We start from the raw sequence: 19802 nt of genomic DNA on the forward strand, positions 1-19802 counted from the left end.
ATAATCTTCAACAACAGTAGAAAGTAAAGCAGGCAAATTGGTACGGTAAGTAGTAGTCTCTCTCAGCCTCAGACGTCACGCCCACGGACCGTTGGATGAACGTCTGATGCATATGGCACACAAAATTGGAAACACTTTGGGAGTTTTGAAGTCGTCATTGGATTGGTTGAATTATACAGGATTTCCGGAAGACTCGTATGTCGCGTTCTTTAACGTTCCGCCTGGAAACAAATATACCGTGACGCCAAACCCCCTCATGTTAGAAGAAAGCCGTTGTGTTTACAACTGTGATAATGAGCGCTTATCAGGATCAACTAAACGCTGGATTTTCAAAAGTATGGGAAATATTTAAAGTCCGCGGCATAGAATCTTTAACATACGTCCAAGAGTTTTACACACGGTCTGTTATTGTGGGGACATTTCCAAGGCCCTAAACATGACGCGGCACAAACCGAAACCTGATTGGTTGCTTTATCTGTCAGTCATATGGCCTCTTGGGCGGTCCTTGCCATTCAAAGCGGCCAAGGTTCCCAGACCTTCTGCCGTCAGTCTGAAGGTCTGGCTACGCGACTAGTCTGTTATTAACATCCGTATTGGAGATCCAATCACAAGTGGTGAGCGCTAAATACAAATGTAAATCCAAAACATTTTCTGATCAGATTCTTCAAACCATATTCAAGTTTAAAAGGTATTTGACCATCACATTTGTAGTTTAAACACACAATCTGTCGTGATCATAGACTGTATAAAAACACGGATGTAGTGTCCGTGACGTCACCCGTAGGTTTCTGAAGAGCGTTTTTGAAGCTCAAATAAAGTTGGGCATTTTAACATGGGGAGTCTATGGGATTGACTCCTTTTTGCAGCCAGCCTCTAGCGGCCAGTTGACGAATTACAGTTTAAGTCACTTCCGTATTGGCTTCACGAGAGAGAGCGGGAGATAGCCGCTTGGTCGTGATGCATCCCGAAGACAACAAAGGATCGACTACCGACCTGTTAATCAAATATTGTACTAAAACAATAGCTTTGTTGGTTATGTGCGGCTTAAATATATATATACACACACGCTTTATAAACAGTGGGTTTAGAAAAGAATCACCCCCTTTAAAATGATCACATTTTGTTGCTTTGCAGCCTGAAATAAAGACGGATACAGTTTGTGTTTTATCCAGTTATATTTACTCAGTGCAACTTAACATCCAAGTGAAAAATGTAACACCAACATGTCAGGAAAAAAATAAAAATAAAAAAACGAATCACTGAGCATGTTTACATGCACGCCAGTAAGAGCATAATTCACAAATATCAGCTTAATAAAACAACCAGTTTTCCCCATTTACATGCCCATCAGTAACCTGACAACGCAAGTAAACGGGTTACTGTGTTTACATGACCATGGGCATTGTCGGCTTATTAAGCATAATCAGCTTAAGAACGTGCATGTAAACACACTCGCGGAGTTGGAAAAAGGATCACCCCCTTGTGTCAGTATTTTTTTAAAGCACCTTTTGCTTTAATTACAGCCTTTAGTCTGTTGGGATTTGTCTCTACTAACTTTGCAGATCTAGACTTTGCAATATTGCCATTGACAACTTCCTGGCAGGGGGCAGCAGATTTTCCTCAAGAATTTGACGGTATTTTGCCCCATCCATTTTTCCTTCTATCCTGACAAGTGCTCCAGTCCATACTGCAGAGAAACAAGAACAGGATATTAGCACCTCCTTGCCTTACTGTAGGAATGCTGTTATTTGGATGGTGAGCTGTATTGATTTCCTCCAGACATATCATTTGGTGTTGAGGCTAAATAATTAAATTTTAGTCTCATCTGCCTCAGAATCTTCAAGGTGTGTTTTAGCAAAACACAAGGGCGGCGTTTTCAGATTTATCCACTCTGGGACCCGGTTTCAAAAAATATCGGTTTCACTCTCCCAAAACGCCAGGTCCGTGTGGACGAAATGCCTATACGATACAAAATGTATATGTATACAGCTAAACGCGTCTCCGTGTGGATGGGGCCTCAGTGATTCTGGCTTTTTTTTTTTTTTCTGACATGTTGGTGTTATATCTTTCACTTGGATGTTATAAGTTGCACTGAGTAAATCCAGCTGGATAAAACAAAAACTGTGCCCATCTTCATTTCAGGCTGAAAAGCAACAAAATGTGATTATTTTAAAGGGGGGTGATTCTTTTTTATATCCACTATATAAGCACATAAATATGTGAACAATCAGCTTTAAACGTCCTCAAAATAATAAAAAATAATGCAATAACATTCTATGTGACATTGTAAGTAAAATGTAAACAGATTATTAGAGACCCTCCCCAAAATTAAATTTGAGATGTTACTACCAAGTGTAAACATCGATTGGATCTTCTGGCCACTAGTGTTCAGATCACCAGAGGTTGATGTTACTTCCAGGTGTAAAGAGGTTCTAAGTGTGTGCTGTCTGAGCTTTCATTATGTTTCATAGGTAGCAGGGGATCTGTTCAAAATCAATATTCTGAAAGCCAAATACATACATGAAATTAAATGCAGTTTTCACAAAACTGATGTATTAAAATTGCAAGCCAAGAACATTGACATTCAGGACCACTGGGCTACTTGACAAGGGAGGCTCACCTGTAAACACAGAGAGACAATAAACAACTTTTATTTTGTTTATGAACTCCAAAACTTCCCTCAGGACTCACGTTACCATTCCATCTTGACTTTCTACTTTGCATACAAACTGCGTATAGTTTCTTTAAATTCTGTCCCTGAGTTTCTTTTCCAAAGACATGCAGGAGAGGATCCAGGTTTTGTTGCAAGTCTCACTCCTATCATATGTTCTGTTTTCCATTATTCAGGCATTCACCCTATCACGCTAAGTGCAGATCAGCCGATCTCTGTCATTGACGCTTTGTGACAATGACATAAAGCCAAGTACCATTGGCAGTGAATTCAATATGAGGTGAACAACGTAATAAAATGACATTTTGTACCTAGGGAATCACAATAGATGTCATTATTATTCAGCCAATAATAATGAGGTGTCATTATTATTCAGGCAACAGCAGTCAGGGATAAAAGCAAGGTAGTCATCTAATTAGTTTCCTTAAGCAACCATCAGTTTATTTTTTAATGGTATTTGCTAGTTGTGTAGCCGGGAGCTTGAGGTTTGCACCAGACCTCATTTAGCCTATAAATAGATTCCCCCACTTTGATAGCATTCTTAAAGACATTTTTAATTATAGGATTATAATTTCAGGATGTTTTGGCATACTGTCACTGTGGCCGGTTAACAGGTATTCAATTAAAGCACCAATAATTCCAAGAATCCAAGAATTAAAGCACAAGGAAATTTCCTTGTCTGCAGGGCCTGTAGAATCATAATTTGATCATGCATTCAGATGACCAAATAAAACTTGCAGGTACACTTGTTCTTTGATTCTCACTTTGATGACGTAAATATTGTAATAAAAAGAATAATGAATCTTATGAATTAAGCAAGACATTTTTGCTATATGTGATTTTAAATGGAATCAATACGTATTTAAAAATGAGCTTATCATTTAGTTTTTAAGCACTTATGGTTTAAGGCCCGTCCACATTTGCATTATTTTTAATTTTTTTAAAAAGGAATACATTTATTCAGTAAGGATGTAGTAAATTGAGCAAAAGTGACAGTAAAGACATTTAACACATGGCTCTCTGGAAGAATCGATTCTGATTGGTCAGTCACGACATTCCAAGGTGTGTTATTGCCCGATAACAACCATCGTCATTAGCAATGCTGAATAACACTGCTCATCTGTGTATTTGAGGCTGGTGCTTCTTTCACATCTCTCATATCACACCACTGCGCTCTCGCTCTCTCGTTTCATTCAACTGCAACTTAGTCTTATATGCAACTTATATGCAACTCATCTTGCACCCCAATTATCGACTGTATTTACTGTTTTAAAATTTAAAATTAAACCAGAGGAGTTCAGTATTAATAGAAGATCTCCGTTAATATTGTTAGTGTTCGTCTTGTTGCCAGAATGATTGTTGTGTATATTTTAATTGATTTAAGATAATTAACAGGTAAGATTTTAAAATGCTTTCTTCTCAAATAACATTCGCAAATATAACAGAAGCTGTGTAATGAGTTATACGACTGTACTTCATGTAGTTGCAAAGCCGTTTGTTAGGAACTGTTTTTCTTTGCGGAAGCTTTGCGTTTAAAGAACTAATGAAATATTTCAACTCCAATGAATATTTTGTGTTGCATATTGATTTATTTAAAAAGTGATATAATACACATCCAGCTGGTTGTTATCGCAGAATAAACCGTGACAGGGTGATCAGGACCCCCATGCGATGTAACGTAACAAAATATTTATATTTGAAATAAATGCTGTTCTTTTATACTTTCTATTCATCAAAGAATCCTGAAAAAAAAAGATTGTGGTTTCCACAATTATATTATGCAGCAAAACTGCTTTTTTAACATTGATAATAATAAGAAATGTTTCCTGAGAACCAAATCAGCATATTAGAATTATTTTTGAAGGATCATGTGACTGAAAATTCAGCTTTGCCATAACAGAAAAAAAACTGTATTTTAAAATATATTCAGATAGAATGCAGTTATTTTGTCAGCGCTGATAGCCTTGTGGGCAGCACGCCTACATACAGCGCCGTAACGCTTCGGGTGTCCTGAGTTCAAATCCTGGCTCGTGGACATTTCCCAATCCCGTCCCCCGTCTCTCTCCCACTTCACTTCCTGTCAACATACTGTCCTGTCGTTAAAAAAAAAAAAAAATAATAATAAAATAAACGCAGGCTTGGTGAGCTTCAGACTTTTTTTTTTTCTTACAGATTTAAAAAATCTTACTAATAATGGCTTCTCTGCCCATCCCTGCAGCACGATTATAGTACTACTGAAACTGGTTCTTTATACCTGCATGAAACTGCACAAAACCTGTCACAATATTGTCAGAATGCATATCATAACATGTTCTTGCTTGTTCTACCAACCTGCATGTATGTTGATAAAGATGCCTAGTCTTAAAGCAACGATTGTGTAGTGGCCTGATCAGTCACTAGGGAGTTCATGAGGATATGAAACACTCCCCCATTTGTTCAAAATAAGTGTTTTGGGCCACTGGTGGCTTTTATGGTTAGATTGCTTTTTTTATATCCCATGAATCCTCTTGCTATTTTGTCCTTTTTCAAATTAGCTGATGATACATTGTTTTAATAGCACATACAGTAAGAATAGAAGCAAATGGAAAATGTATTAAAGGACATAATTTCCCTCTATTAATCCTATTCATTTAACTTAATGTATTATACTCATGTTTAGAGAGGAACCCAAATGCACAAAGGGCATAGGGCTGACATCTTTATAATGGCCCTGGAAGAGCAGTCAAGCCCAGCATATACATTAGCTGTTTTCAACGAAATGTGGGGGACTATACAATATGCAGTTCTTCAGAGCTGTGCCTGCTCTGAACCCAAAAAGACATGATTCCACGAAGGAATCAAATAATTTTAGCATAAATATGCAAATCATGATCTTAGGATTAAATATATATCTTTTTCATAAACAGGCATTAGTCACATGGCTCTGGCACAGTGTTTCATTGCAGTTATTTGTGGAGCTGCCTAATTTTACTGTTACATAGACATACAATCACAACAGATCCTCAAAATAGGTCCATATGACCTGCTATTTTGGCATGCAGGCCTATACAATAACATTAACGCACACTCATGCTAATACATAATGAAGCACAGCCCTCGCACAGATGGCAGGACAATTGTGTCTAAGATTATGGATTCATGTGTGTGTCTTTGTTGGTTTTGTTGCATTTGAAAGACATGGCATGTGGAATAATTGAGTTGATGTACATAATTATATAGGTCCAGCTTTTCAGATGTGACTCCACATGTGTTATAGATAATGTGCAATTCCTTTAATTAGCATGGTGTCACGTGTTATATTTACCTGTGACAATGAATGAATGTTTCATTCTGGCTCTAACCAGAAATTGCATGATGTTTACTTCTTGATTTTGTCATACAGTATGTCATAATGGGTGATTGTACACAATTTGTGATGCTTTATATCACAAATTTGAATGACAATTCCTTACATTGTACTTTCTTATTATCATTACTACATTTAACACATTGTTTGCATGAACTAAATCAGCATTTTGACCTTTCTGTAACTCTACCTTGTTTTTCAATCAATCACTTTTTTAACAGGAAAAAAGTTAAGCAAGAGATCCCAAAAAGAAATCCCTGTGTTGGAAAACACAACCTGCAAATATCTTATATTGCCTAATCCTACACTTCTCTGCTGTAGTACTGCTGTGTTTTGCACTGACTGTAGCTTGTAGCTTTAAAGCAATATTCAGCAGTTGATCTAAATAAAACTCAGTTGACCTCACTTGAAGAATGCTATTGATTACAACAGAAAATAACTTTGATTCCCTGGCTTTGTTTAGAAAACTCAAAGAAAAACTCATTTGCAGTAATGCACTTACAATGGATGCCCAAGGGGCAAATGTATTGAATAGTTTAGAAGCAGAAATGTGAAGGTCATACTTTTCTTGAAGCACTTGAATGTTTCAGTAAAATTGATCTGTTTAAATCATCCTCATGAGGTGGAAACATTTGATTCTGCATTATCAACAAAATTCCTGTGTGAAATGTGTTCCATGTAAACTGCATTTTATGGTCGGTTTCTTCCTTAAACTGATATTCTTGTGTAGATGTGAAATTTGTTCAAACCTTTGAAGCACAGAAAAAGTTCTATGATAGCAGTTTCATGCTATTATTTATTCTGAGACTTTAATTTTAATTTTTTTTTTAGATTTTAAATATTTTTTGTGATGCTGGACACTATAGATTTTGAATGTAAGTACATTACTGTACAAGTGTTTTTCCTTTGTTTTTACAAAATAAGGGACAGATTTATCAGATTATAATGATTTTCTCTTGTGATAGACAGCATTCCACAGATAAGCTTAAGTTAGATTTAACTCAGAATCTTCCTTAAAGGTTTGGCATAAAATTGATTTGTGGTACAAACTCAGCTTGATTAAATGCCCAATGAAAACAATTCTTACAATAAAATAAAGTTAATCTAAAAATGTAAACAATTTACTCACCCTCATGTCATTCCAGACCTGTGTGCATATGTTTCTTCTGTGGAACACAAAAAAAGATATTTTGAAAAAGGTCTCTTTGTTTTTTGGCCATACAATGACAGTATGTGGGCTCCGATGTTGTTTGGACCCCAGTATTCTTCAGAATGTCTCCTTTTTGGTTCCATACAGGTTTGGAATGACAGTAAATGATTTTCATTTTGGCTCATCTGTCTCTTTAAATAAAGGTCCTGAAGAGCTTCGTCAAAAATGTCCATATATCTCTTTTCATTGTAATATAATATAGAAACAAATATGGAAATAACATGAACGCAAATAAATCTCATAGGATTAGTAAATAAATATGCTCTCTTTTTCTCTCTCCCTCACACACACATATTGTACAGTGTCCCTCCCCCACCACCATCCCACAGTATTTCTGTCCATCTTCTTTAATCTCCCTTTCTCCTTCCTCAACCCCTTTTTATTCCTGCTTATTCTCTGTCGATGTCTTCCTGTCCACATTAATCGATAATAAAACCTCCCAGCAGACGTTACCTTAAGTGACTCAATCCTCCATTGTAATGATTAGACTCCTGGCCATCATTTCACATCACACGCGTGTCTCAGACAGGCGTCATGCTGCTAGAGACTGGTTCAAAGCCTAGCTTTGGTTTTGAGGCATTTAACATGTCAATGACAATGAGTGTTGGGCAAAATGACATGACATAAACCCTTCTTATCCTAAAGGGAAAACAAGAGGAGCCTTCTTGCTGCCGAAAGGAGCTCGCAATGTGTATCTGAATGAAACCGAGGATTCTAGAGATGTGATGGGTGAGTGGTATCACACTTTGTAGAGGAATGGGCATCGGTAGAGAAGGCAACAGTTGTGTTTTTGTGTTCTTGTGTGATGTGTTGCAAACTGACTCAAGGCCTTGCCATTCAGCATCCTTCTCAATTAGCCTTACATAACAATCATTCATGGTCTTCACTTTTCGCCTGACATTGTTATTTGATCTTCTGAAGGATATGTCATCTATTCGCATGGGTGTGAATATATGAAATGAATGGATGAGGAACCTTCTGTCATGTTTTGTGGTTTGTCCCATAGGCTTGTCATGACCCTGCTTTATGAACAGTTGCAGTATTCCAACTGTTCAAATCTGAAAGCTTTAGTAATGTACTACTGTAGAAATGCCTTCTAGTGATGCCCACCTCTGCAAAGATCAAACCGTAGTAGAACTTCTTAGCTAACTAATCGCTTCTGCTATCTCTCCCTTTGCCTTTTTTCATCATTGCAAAGGTTACCTAAAGATGTTTCTCATTCCTCCTGGGGCTAGACATGTGATCATACAAGAACATGAGGCTTCTCCTCAATTTCTTGGTAAGTGATATCTGTCCTCATGTATCTCAAGCTTCGCAGCAAGAAGACCAAATGCATGCTCATGTATTCTGTGCCTGTTCTGGGTAACTATGCTCGATGGATCCATATCACCCCAATACATACCATCGCATCAATGTATTCACATAAAAGAGCTTGTGCATTTGCCTGGAAGTGCATTAGACTGAATTAGACTCACAGATTTTAGAGACAATCGCGGTCTACCACAATTTGTCTGTGGCATTGTGAACCACAGTCCTCAAACCTCAAAGCGAATGGGTGTTTTCAAGCCGTGGGCTCATTTTGGAATTTACAGTGGGTTTTTAGAATAGCAGATTTAGGAGTAAAATCATGTTTCACGTTTTGTTCCACAGCATAAAGTAGCTCAAACATGAAACCATTTTGTGGTTTTAATGCAGAAGTTAAGCTAACATGTTGTACTACAACTACCCACAGCATGCTTTGATGAGTCGATGTTGTAGAACTAAACATTAAACTTTTTGGCCCATTTTCTTTATTCTATTCAATTTGAGTAGTCCATACAGACAGAAATTATCACTTTGTAATGCACATAATTGAACCAGATGGTTTTATTCCAACAATATTCACCTTCTTATACATGCTTCTCTGTGAATGTAGGAGTTTGAATAATACATCGGTTGTTAAACTTTTAATTAAACCTAACCTTATTTTAATTAGTTAGATAAGATGTTCACAGTCTGACTTTACTGCCCAAGTTAACCTTTCAAGAGGTCTTCCAAAGGTAATTCTATTTCAATAATATAGGGGGTGTTAAATAACTTGTGTATACATATTGCGGTTATCTATATATTTAACTTAACTGATTGCAATAATTAGATTCTTTGCAGGTCTAAACACTATAGCAATTAATATGGTAACATATATACAGTAGGTTTTTTTTTTTTTTTTTGACATTTTAGTTTTATTATTGAGAAGCATTTATTTGCATGGTAATTTAGTGATTTTGATAGTGTATGTTACATGTGAGTTCCATCATAAGCATTTAATATGGCACTTTTTTTCTTTTTTTTTACTTTTATTAAGCTTTTTTTTTTCTTCAAATTTTCATTCTTGGGTGAATTATCCTTTAGATTTTGTAGATATGTTGGCAAAAATAAACACAAACTCATCACGCTAAGCGTGTAGGAAATCAAAGGTCAACTTTGATTTCATGCATCAAACTTTTTGCACTATACTGCCTAACACTTTGTTCATTATTATTTAAAAAATTCCAGACAATATACTCCATAATTAATGTTCTGGAAACCTAATCTAATTGTTCACATTCCAAGTGACATTTGATGACTTGTAGCAATGGTGATTGTCTTGATGTCTGCGCAGCTCTCCTTGTAATCACCATTTACATTCAAGCGAATGACCACTTAATTTCTCTCATGCTCTGAGCCAGACTGTCACTACTTATTTGTGTCAATATGTCCTCATATTGTTCAACAGCATATAATGCTAACTTCATGTTTCTGAATAATTCAATAAAGCTTTTAGACATTGAAACGGCACAATAAAATGCTCACTGTTTTGACAGTTAAACATCTGATTCAATGGCTGAAATTATGACTTAATTGAACAGGGTGATTCAGATCATTCTGTTAACTTCTTATTCCTGAACTGTTGAAGAGTTGTAATTAATCACTGATTGCAGCTATCAAGAACCAGGGAACAGGGCATTACATTCTCAACGGCAAGGGAGAAGATGCGAGATCTCGGCGCTTCATCGAGATGGGAGTGGAGTGGGACTACCTAATTGAGGACGATGTCGAGACTCTTCACACTGATGGTCCACTACATGATGCAATTGTTGTTTTGGTAAATAAAACTTTCTCTAATCTAATTGTAGCCTTAAAAATGAGATATGTGATAATGTGATATATTTAAAGGGGTCATATGATGCGATTTCAATTTTTCCTTTCTCTTTGGAGTGTTACAAGCTCTTGGTGCATAAAGAAGATCTGTTGCAGTTGCAAAGACTAAAGTCTCAAATCCAAAGAGATATTCTTTATAAAAGTTCAGAGTCAGCCACACCTACCTAAAACGGCTCGTTCTAACACGCCCCCACATATCTACCTCACTATGTGGGAAGATTTGCATAACGCCGCCCAAATGTTCACGCAAAGAAAGAAGGCGTAACTTTTATTCTCGCTGTAGTATTGTTGACGCTGCAGCCATGTCGTGAAGACGCTGTGTGCTTCGTTGTGAAAGCGAAACTACTTTGTTTGGTCTTCCAAAAGAGGACGATATCCGCTTCATCATGCCTAGAGCTGATCTGTGCTGGTCGCTGAGGGAATACATCAACTTTCACCGTGGACGAAGCGGAATCCAGCCAGGGTCCGTCACATGTGGTTGCCGCTCATTTGTCGAATCCGCCGGGCGCGCCGTTCTCGACCACGCCGCCTCAGCTCACTCTAGCCCGGCCTCAGCTCACTCTATCCCGGCCTCAGCGCACGCTAAGCCGGGGCTTCCCCTCACGCTAGGCCGCTGTGTTTTTTGTTGTGAAAGCGAAACTACTTTGTTTGGTCTTCCAAAAATGGACACGACTAGAAATCAGTGGTTAAGTTGTATATACAACACTGTTCCAGAACCCTTCAATTCGTTCGGTTCACATGTGTAACGAACCGAAAGACCCGTACCGAAACGGTTCGGTACGAATACGTGTACCGTAACACCCCTAGTATGTGGGAAATAATGTTTTTTTTTTACTTTAAACCGCATAAACACATTTCATTACACCAAATACACAAAATAATGTTCTTTTTAGCAGCATCATATGACCCCTTTAAGTATTTGCCATTCTTGATATATAGGCACCATGTTGATTATTGGCCAATATTTGTGTTTTTATTTACTTATATTTAGTATAAGCCGATAATGGATATTTAATGTTGAATCTCACTTCCCCTGTTTTACCATTTGAAATACCTTTGCCGTCATCTGATGTTAACTTCAAGTTAATATTTAATTATTTATTTAAATTATTAACACTAGTGATTTAATAACTGATAAGTCATATTTTGCAAATCACAAAATGAATGTTAATTTTAATGCTGTACATTATAATGTTGTGATGCCTAAATGTACTTTTAATTACATTGAAAATGATTGATTTTAGTTTTTAGAGTTTATATTATCTATTTAGACAAATTCATCTAACAATTAAATTTTAAATAATGCTATTTTATTATAAGCCATTTATTGTTATTGGCCATAACATGAAAATATTATATTATTAAATAATATATTATTAATATAAATAGATGTTGTATTTATAGATATCCTTGAAAAAATAGATGCACCTTCCCTCCGTTCACATTCTTTATTCATGCTTTTAAGAGGGTGCAACATGATTCAAATTTAGTATAGATTTACCCCTTTGTCAAAGGCCAGTTGCGCAGCAACATATATATTCCCTCTGATTACCTTAATTGAGTTCAGAACTAAGTGGAATGGAAATTGTTTGGTTGGCCATAGCAACCTTTGTGTAATTTAATTTTCTCTATAGTTGCATGTGTGCAAAGAGTGAATGCCTCTCTCCGCATAAATCTTCAATGACAAAGGGCCGACATGCTTTTCATTCTCTTTTTGGTATTAAAACTTTCAGTCTTCATTCTTTGATTGGTAAGAAGGAATTATGGAATAATTATGGATTATGCCGAACAGTCCATCATTTGAATAAGTATGTTAATGAAAATGCAAGGCTCAGTAATCATGACTTGCCATGGCAAATGTAAAAATTAAGCAAAAAATATATATATACAACACTGCAGAGTGCGAAATCTTATGAGTGTGTGTGTTTGTGTGTGATGCATGCAGAGAGCCCAACACCTCCCCCGCACACAGTACAGTATACTGTATGGTGTTGCACATCATGCCTCACCATATACCGTACACAAAAGTCACAGCTGATGTCTGTCGTTTTTTTCCCCCATGTTCATCAGAAAATTCAGACTCAAAGCAGCACCCTTCTTTTCCCTCTTGGACATTTCTGACAGAAGTGTAAAGCTGATATTTGCAGTCTTTGACATCTGTAAGAGGTGTTCATGAATATAATAATGTTGTTCCTCATAGGACCACTGTATGTAAGGGATTTACTAGCACAGTTTAGGAGGTTGTTGGGGGACATGGGTCCGTTTAGCAGTTGCTATACAAAAATTATAAGATTGCTGCAATTGACCATTTAGAATCAACTATATCAGAGAACCACACAAGACACACTAATGACCCATTCACACTTACAGTGACTTTAATGGAGTCTTATGGACCTTTTTCACATTTCCTGGTTTCTCAGCAGCAGAAGTAGTCATAGTTAGGTAAACTTCTATAGCAGTGAATGGGAGACTACCACAAATATATTTTTTGCATTCCCATTTGCTCAAATAGCAACTCTATAACTCTATCTAAATAGACACTCTTATTAGAAACACCCTTGCATTAGCGTTAATTCGTTTTTTGTAATTTGATGAAAAGGTAATATAATATAAATTATAGTGTTATAAATGTACATACATTAAAAAAACAAATAGCAAAAAATTTGGAGGATTTACGATGCTGATGACCATTGAAACGCGTCATCACGGTCTTGTGAAAAGGGTCTATTGGATGCTAGTTGGCGTTTCTGATGCCTTAAAATCATTGGTGGCCATGCAGCTTTTGAAAATCTGATCATAATTGGATTTCTTGCTGCTGAAACTCACTCTGAATGTGCTAGTTTGCATAAAGTTACACTTTTTGCATCGCTGGGCACACCTACATTTGGCGCTGGAAATCATCAACACTCACTGACTTTTTGTCACTATTGTAATTCACCCTTTAAGATGACATGATTTTCAGTCATATTGTTTACATGCACACAAGGTGTAGCGTTCAATCCATTATAAAACATACAAAGATTGCATGTCTGCCTATTATAGAATCAAAATCCACTTTAGATCACAATCGGAACTTGATGATGGTTTAAAGTGGGTTTTTGAGCAAAAATATTAAGCGGACAATGTTAAAGTCTTACAGGTGCATCTCAATAAATTAGAATGTCATGGAAAAGTTCATTTATTTCAGTAATTCAACTCAAATTGTGAAACTCGTGTATTAAATAAATTCAATGCACACAGACTGAAGTAGTTTAAGTCTTTGGTTCTTTTAATTGTGATGAACTTTTCCATGACATTCTAATTTATTGAGATGCACCTGTATACGAGAATACATACATGAAGAGAAATGCATGGTTGGTCGAAAAAAGCGAGGTGAATCAGCAACGAATGGTGCTTTCACATCGACTGCGAAATGATTGATCGCCTTCTGCTAATTCACACCTGCATGCTAGGTGGCGCTGACCAACAATGCATTTTTCCTCAGATATGTATCTCATATCTGGATTTAACATCGTCCGCTGATCAACAACATTAAATTAATATAAATAAAGTTTGGTTCTACACCAGAAACACAAACCATCTATAATGCTTACAAGAGTACATCTTAAAATATTATTAGAGGTACAATTAGCATCAAACTACACTTGAAATTTTATGTGCAACTAATGTGGCTGCACCAGTCCCCGTGGCAAGGGAACACAGGTTAAGCTGTAAATGCCAGGGCAAAATTGGGCTAATTGGGCAAAAATCTAGCTAAGTTGATGCGTTTATGCTTAAGCTGTTTAGGACCTTGCAGTGATAAAGGAAAACATTTTAATGTTTTTACATGACCACACATGTTGTTGGATTATTAAGCATAATCGATTTAAGAATGTGCATGTAAATGCACTCGGTTCTGTGAAGACTGGATCAAATTCATTGCTTGTAGCAGAAACAGAGACGTTAGAAGAGACCTTTAATACATTTTTGCTTGAGACATGCCCCAGTATTTAACTTTCTATTGAGTGAATTATTCACCACCACCCACTTAAGCGGCACTGTTGAAGCTGCTGTGTGTGTGTGATCTGAAGGTCCTTGAGTTAAAGGAATATGAGTGAAGATCACCTTTCTTTAAATGTGTCAGTCAAAGCTAAAGCTTTTCATCGTCTCTCTGAACTCATTCTTTAGCTGGAGATCAGAGCCCAGTGTGAACGCGGAAGGTTACAAGAGAAGAATGTGTTCTAAATACACTGGCAGCTGAAACACAATGCAAGTGACATCAGTGACGTTGGGTTTTTAATGGGTTTTTCAGTCGTGGTTTGAAAAGAAGCTTCTGGTGAGAGTGCTTGCTGGATAGGGATGGAGTAGAGGTGTGAGGTATTGTGGTGTGATAGAAATATTTGCGGAGAGAGAATAAAAGAGATGCTCTTACACTCACTTTAAAACGAGAGAATATCTAATGTTAGTAACGCAAGGAGAAAAACATTGATATTGCAGTGGGATGTGATGACACTGAGTTTGTTTGGTCACTGGCATTTTGTATATGAATGATACATTCGTGAAAGGAGGGAATACTTGATTGTATCTGTATGGATTATTCCTTTGTAGTTGAACCACATTTACATTGGAAATGAATGGAAAGAAGTGTTTAAGTGCATGCTTTTTCTCCAATTTGCATGAATTCTGTTGAATTTGTGTACTTCATAGATGGTACATCCATATGCTCACCTTATGAATATTCATTTAATATTCATATTGCTGTTGATAGAGGTACTGTGAGTTTGTGAGCCTTCTGGAGTTATCTTTAGGGATTTTTTTATTATATAATTTGACCTTCATCTAAGCTGTTGCAGTGGATAATGTGGATTAGATTGAACATTTGCATTACATTTCAGTTCCTGACAGATGTTTTCTTAATTGCCACAATTTATGTTGGTGTTTGAGACCAATTTCAAGGATTGCAAAAGATCCTATTGTCATAGAAAAAAATCTGCCAGTCCTAGATAACTTGGACCCACCTTGTCATTAAAATTGTCTGAAATTTTGGGTTGCAGCTCTGCAATGTGAGGCCTGGCTTTTGAGGAATCAATAGGAACACAGCAGTTGATGATACAGTATATGTTTATATGTTTATATTGGAGATGTTTATACTAGATTGCCGAAAGGATATGCATCATAAATATTTATGTGTTGATGTGAATGTTCTTCTTTCTTTATTTTCCAGTATTAGTGCATAAGCTTGCTTAGGTGTAGAGATTAGATGTATATCTGTCATACGTGACAGTTCATGTTGCACAGTCAAACTTGCCTTTTACCCAGTACTGAATTAATATCATGTAATCTGTCATCATTCCTGTAGCTGAGACACTTCAACATGGCACAAGTAATGCCAAGGTCAAGGGTTCGACTGCCAGGGAATGCTAAACTGATAAAATGTATACATTAAATGCAATATACATCACTTTGGATAAAAGCCAAATGCGTACAGTAAATGCAAATTCTTCTACTTACTTAAAGGGGTCATATGATGCGATTTCAATTTTTCCTTTCTCTTTGGAGTGTTACAAGCTCTTGGTGCATAAAGAAGATCTGTAAAGTTGCAAAGACTAAAGTCTCAAATCCAAAGAGATATTCTTTATAAAAGTTTAGACTTGTCCACACCCTCCTAAAACGCCTCGTTTTAAACACGCCCCCACATGTCTACGTCACTGTGTGGTAAGATTTGCATAACGCCGCCCAAATGTTCACGCAAAGAAAGAAGGCGTAACTTTTATTCTCGCTGTAGTATTGTTGCTGCCGCCGCCGCCACGCCAAGCTTAATCATGACATCTTTTGTAGAGGTCCTAAGTCTGTGATAAACTTTAAATGGCAATGTGATATGTCCACTGGTCTGAATTTGATAGATGAATGGACAATAATATTTGATTGGTAGTAATTTTACATAGCAATGCAGAAATGTGTTAATGATTTTCGTGAAAAAATAAAAAAAAAAACCTATGTACTTTTTAGGATTTAGAAATCGAATGTTATGTTGGTCCATTTCTCTTCACAGTGTTGCTTCAAGCCAATCTTATAATTTACTGTAGCTGTCTCGCATGAAATGCCACAACAATTCAGTTAGATTAAGTTGAAGGCTTTGACTTGGTAAAGCACAACAGTTCTTCTACTTCAGCTTTGCAATTCCACTTGAATATTTCCTTGTTTATGATCTTTTTGTGTGGTATGACCTACTTTCTATAATGCATAAACTCATGGATAGACACATTGGCATTTTCCTGTACAATGTATTACTATAGTCCACAATTAATCAATTCTTTAATGACCACAAGCCATATGGGTTCTCAGGCTGAAAAAAACGGATATTTCTACCACCAGATGTCATTCTTTGAATGTAGCATTTGGTTCTGCTAAAAATTATTTGATTTGAATGCTATGATTTTTCCCATGATATCCTCCCATTTACACTTGTGTTCACTGTTCCCCACAAGGTGAATTCATGAATACAAAAACAATATTGAATGTCTTCCATTTGGAAATTATCAGTGGATTTATTCAGGCCAGTGTTTTTAATAATGAAGTTGTGACCTTTACACACACACAAATTTGTTTCTGACCAGTGCTTTTCATTAGCTACTTACTAGTTACCTCAAATTTAGGCAAAATGAATGCAGGAATTTTATCATTTTAATGGGTTCACCACCTTTTTCACACCATCACAAAATGCAAAAATTGCTTTGAATAAATTTTAAATTGCATGTTCTGGCTTCTGAATCCTAATCTCTGACTTGCATATTGATTTTATATCAGGTTGCAGTATTAGGAAAATGCGAATGACTATTAGAATATGAATATTTGAAGTACGCATTAAATTGCAAGTTACAACAGCAGTAACAAACTAATGCAAAATTAGTCATCTCACACAGAGGGCAACACATAAATCTGCATACTCTTACATGTGCATGAACACATGCTAAATCCCTGCGTACATAATCAAATGCCTGTAAATATCACTTTGTTATTTCTGAAAATTTTGTCCTATTGTTTTTCATCTCCATTAGATTATACCTAAAGACAACGAGACGAGGTCCACACTAATGTACAAATACATCGTCCACGAAGATTCAGTGCCCCTTAACAACAATAATGTCATTCAGGAGGACACATATGAGTGGGCACTCAAGAGCTGGTCCCAGTGTTCAAGACCTTGTGCTGGAGGTAACGTTCAACTCTAACAATCTATTAGCTCTTCTAGGTTACTCAAATATGTACATTTATTTGAATAGCACTTTTCACAGTACACAATGTTTCAAAGCAGCTTTACAGAAAATCATGATGTAAAAATTTGTAATATCTTAAAATATTCATGCCTTATAGTCACATTTAGCAGATTATTATTGGGCAATAATATAGTTTACAATTTGCAACAATAAATGCAATCAATTGTATCCAGTTGTATATAATAATTCAAATCAATATTAATGTATACGTCACAATTTTGATATAACCTATGAATTTATATTCAATTCATTGTAAATGATTTTTAATCATTAGTTTATTCATTTTTACTTTAAAAATTGTGACACCTAAGAAAAAACATCAGGGTCTATTGGGTTTATTGAGGTGGATTTAGTTCTGGTAGCCCAGTCTGGTAACATTACGCATCATGGTTCTTTTGGTTCTTTCATTTTATTTAATCTTTAGGATTCCAATACACCAAATATGGGTGTCGTAAGAAAGGTGACAACAAAATGGTGCACAGAAGCTACTGTGACATCAACAAGAAACCCAAACCTATTCGAAGAATGTGTAACTTTCACAACTGCACACAACCACAGTAAGTCGCATTTAAACTGTTTTTAACACGGCTCACAATAACTGTAGTCTTTTTCACTGAAATGAAAGCTAGAATGGGTTGTCATGGTACAGTATGAGATTTCTTATTTCATCATATTTAACTCAATATAAACATCACTAAGTAATGTATAAGCACTCATGCTTCCCCATTCTAGCTTGGAGAGCTCTGAACTGGATTTTGTTTGCTTTATACCATTGGGTATTCTTGCTTCATTCATCTCTCTTGTCAGAAGCTAAGAAGAAATCTCAGCGTGTGATTGTGCATATCTTTCATATCTGGGAATAGTTTGCCTCAGCCTCATGACTTTCTTCCAACCTTTCTGAAAGAAAACCAGAAATATAGTTGTAGTTGCTTTTTTGTTTTTATCCAACGTGTGTCCATGACTGGCTTTTATCATTAATGCATGGAATGTATATATAAGAATTATTAAGACCCTTCTGCATCAACCTACACAAATCACTGAGCGCACATCATCTCAGCACATCTTTTTCATTTAAATATGCACAGTAGGTTGTAAATGCTGTATATTTTTATCACAACATCACAATCCCACTGTCTCTCCACCTGTTAGCTTTGACAGTTTTTCAGTACTCTGGTTTGAAGTGCTCATTAAGAAAAATAAAACACATTGAAGTTTTTAGTGTTCTCTCAAGCAGATATTCTTCTTTTATCAGCCATAGCCATCTGTCATATCAATTTATATGCTCTGCGCTTTCTGCTGTTCATAGGCTTATAGTCTTCACAACAGATCCAGCTGTTTAATAATCATATCACTACTTGAAAAATGTTTCTATGAACATCTGACTGTAACGAATCAGTCCACTGAAGGTGAGCGTAGTGAAGAACCCATGTGCAGTTTATTCACAGACGTGATCCAAACATCCAAACAATAAATGAGGACTAGAAACACAGACTTGACTTGACGAGGCATGAACAGACTAGACTCACCGACAGCGGGTTACAACTTCAATACACGACAAAAGACAATGGCAACATGAGGGCTACTTATAGCAGACAATGAGGGTCACATGACAAGAACAAACCAATGGGAAACAAGACACATGACCTAGACAACCAATCAGAACATGACACAATGAACAGAGGAACCAATGACATGAATACATGAGGGCAAGGGAAGCATGACACAAACAGGGACCGTGACTAAACTCCAAAATAAAAGACATGGAAAACATGAACATGAAACCCAAACACCAAACCCCACATTACATATCCCCCCCTCCAAGGGCGGCTCCAGACGCCCAAACAAAACCTAAAAAGTCCAGGAGGGTGGTGGAGTGGAGGCGGAACTGGGGGAGGGACGGAGGGCCAGGCCCGTGAAGAGGAACAGGCAGAGCGGGGAGCCCTGGCGGAGCAGGCAGATCGGGCAGCCATGGCGGAACAGGCAGATCGGGCAGCCATGGCGGAGCAGGCAGATCGGGCAGCCATGGCGGAACAGGCGGAGCGGGCAGCCATGGCGGAACAGGCGGAGCGGGAAGCCATGGCGGAGCAGGCAGAGCGAGCAGCCATGGCGGAGCAGGCAGAGCGAGCAGCCATGGCGGGGCAG

At 37.0% G+C, this 19802-nt stretch overlaps 1 protein-coding gene across 3 annotated transcripts in view; it reads left to right on the top strand.

Annotated features, from left to right (window-relative positions):
- The window catches only part of LOC107700077 (ADAM metallopeptidase with thrombospondin type 1 motif, 3), a 129875-nt gene that overhangs the window by 88335 nt on the left and 21738 nt on the right, over positions 1-19802 (top strand). For 2 of the 3 annotated variants that reach the window (XR_001635517.1, XM_016501593.1), the window contains exons 16-20: positions 6239-6295; positions 7873-7956; positions 10185-10348; positions 17442-17598; positions 18085-18217. Coding sequence is in view for 2 of the 3 variants with exons in the window: in XM_016501593.1 (XP_016357079.1) it covers positions 6239-6295; positions 7873-7956; positions 10185-10348; positions 17442-17598; positions 18085-18217 (595 nt within the window). In the remaining variant the exon portion in view is untranslated. Of the gene's footprint in view, positions 1-6238; positions 6296-7872; positions 7957-8425; positions 8507-10184; positions 10349-17441; positions 17599-18084; positions 18218-19802 lie in introns of all 3 variants that reach the window. The other variant, XM_016501594.1, reaches the window with a different exon arrangement.

This window comes from Sinocyclocheilus anshuiensis, unplaced genomic scaffold, assembly GCF_001515605.1.
Source record: "Sinocyclocheilus anshuiensis isolate Anshui unplaced genomic scaffold, SAMN03320099.WGS_v1.1 scaffold983, whole genome shotgun sequence".
Lineage (NCBI taxonomy): Eukaryota > Metazoa > Chordata > Actinopteri > Cypriniformes > Cyprinidae > Sinocyclocheilus > Sinocyclocheilus anshuiensis.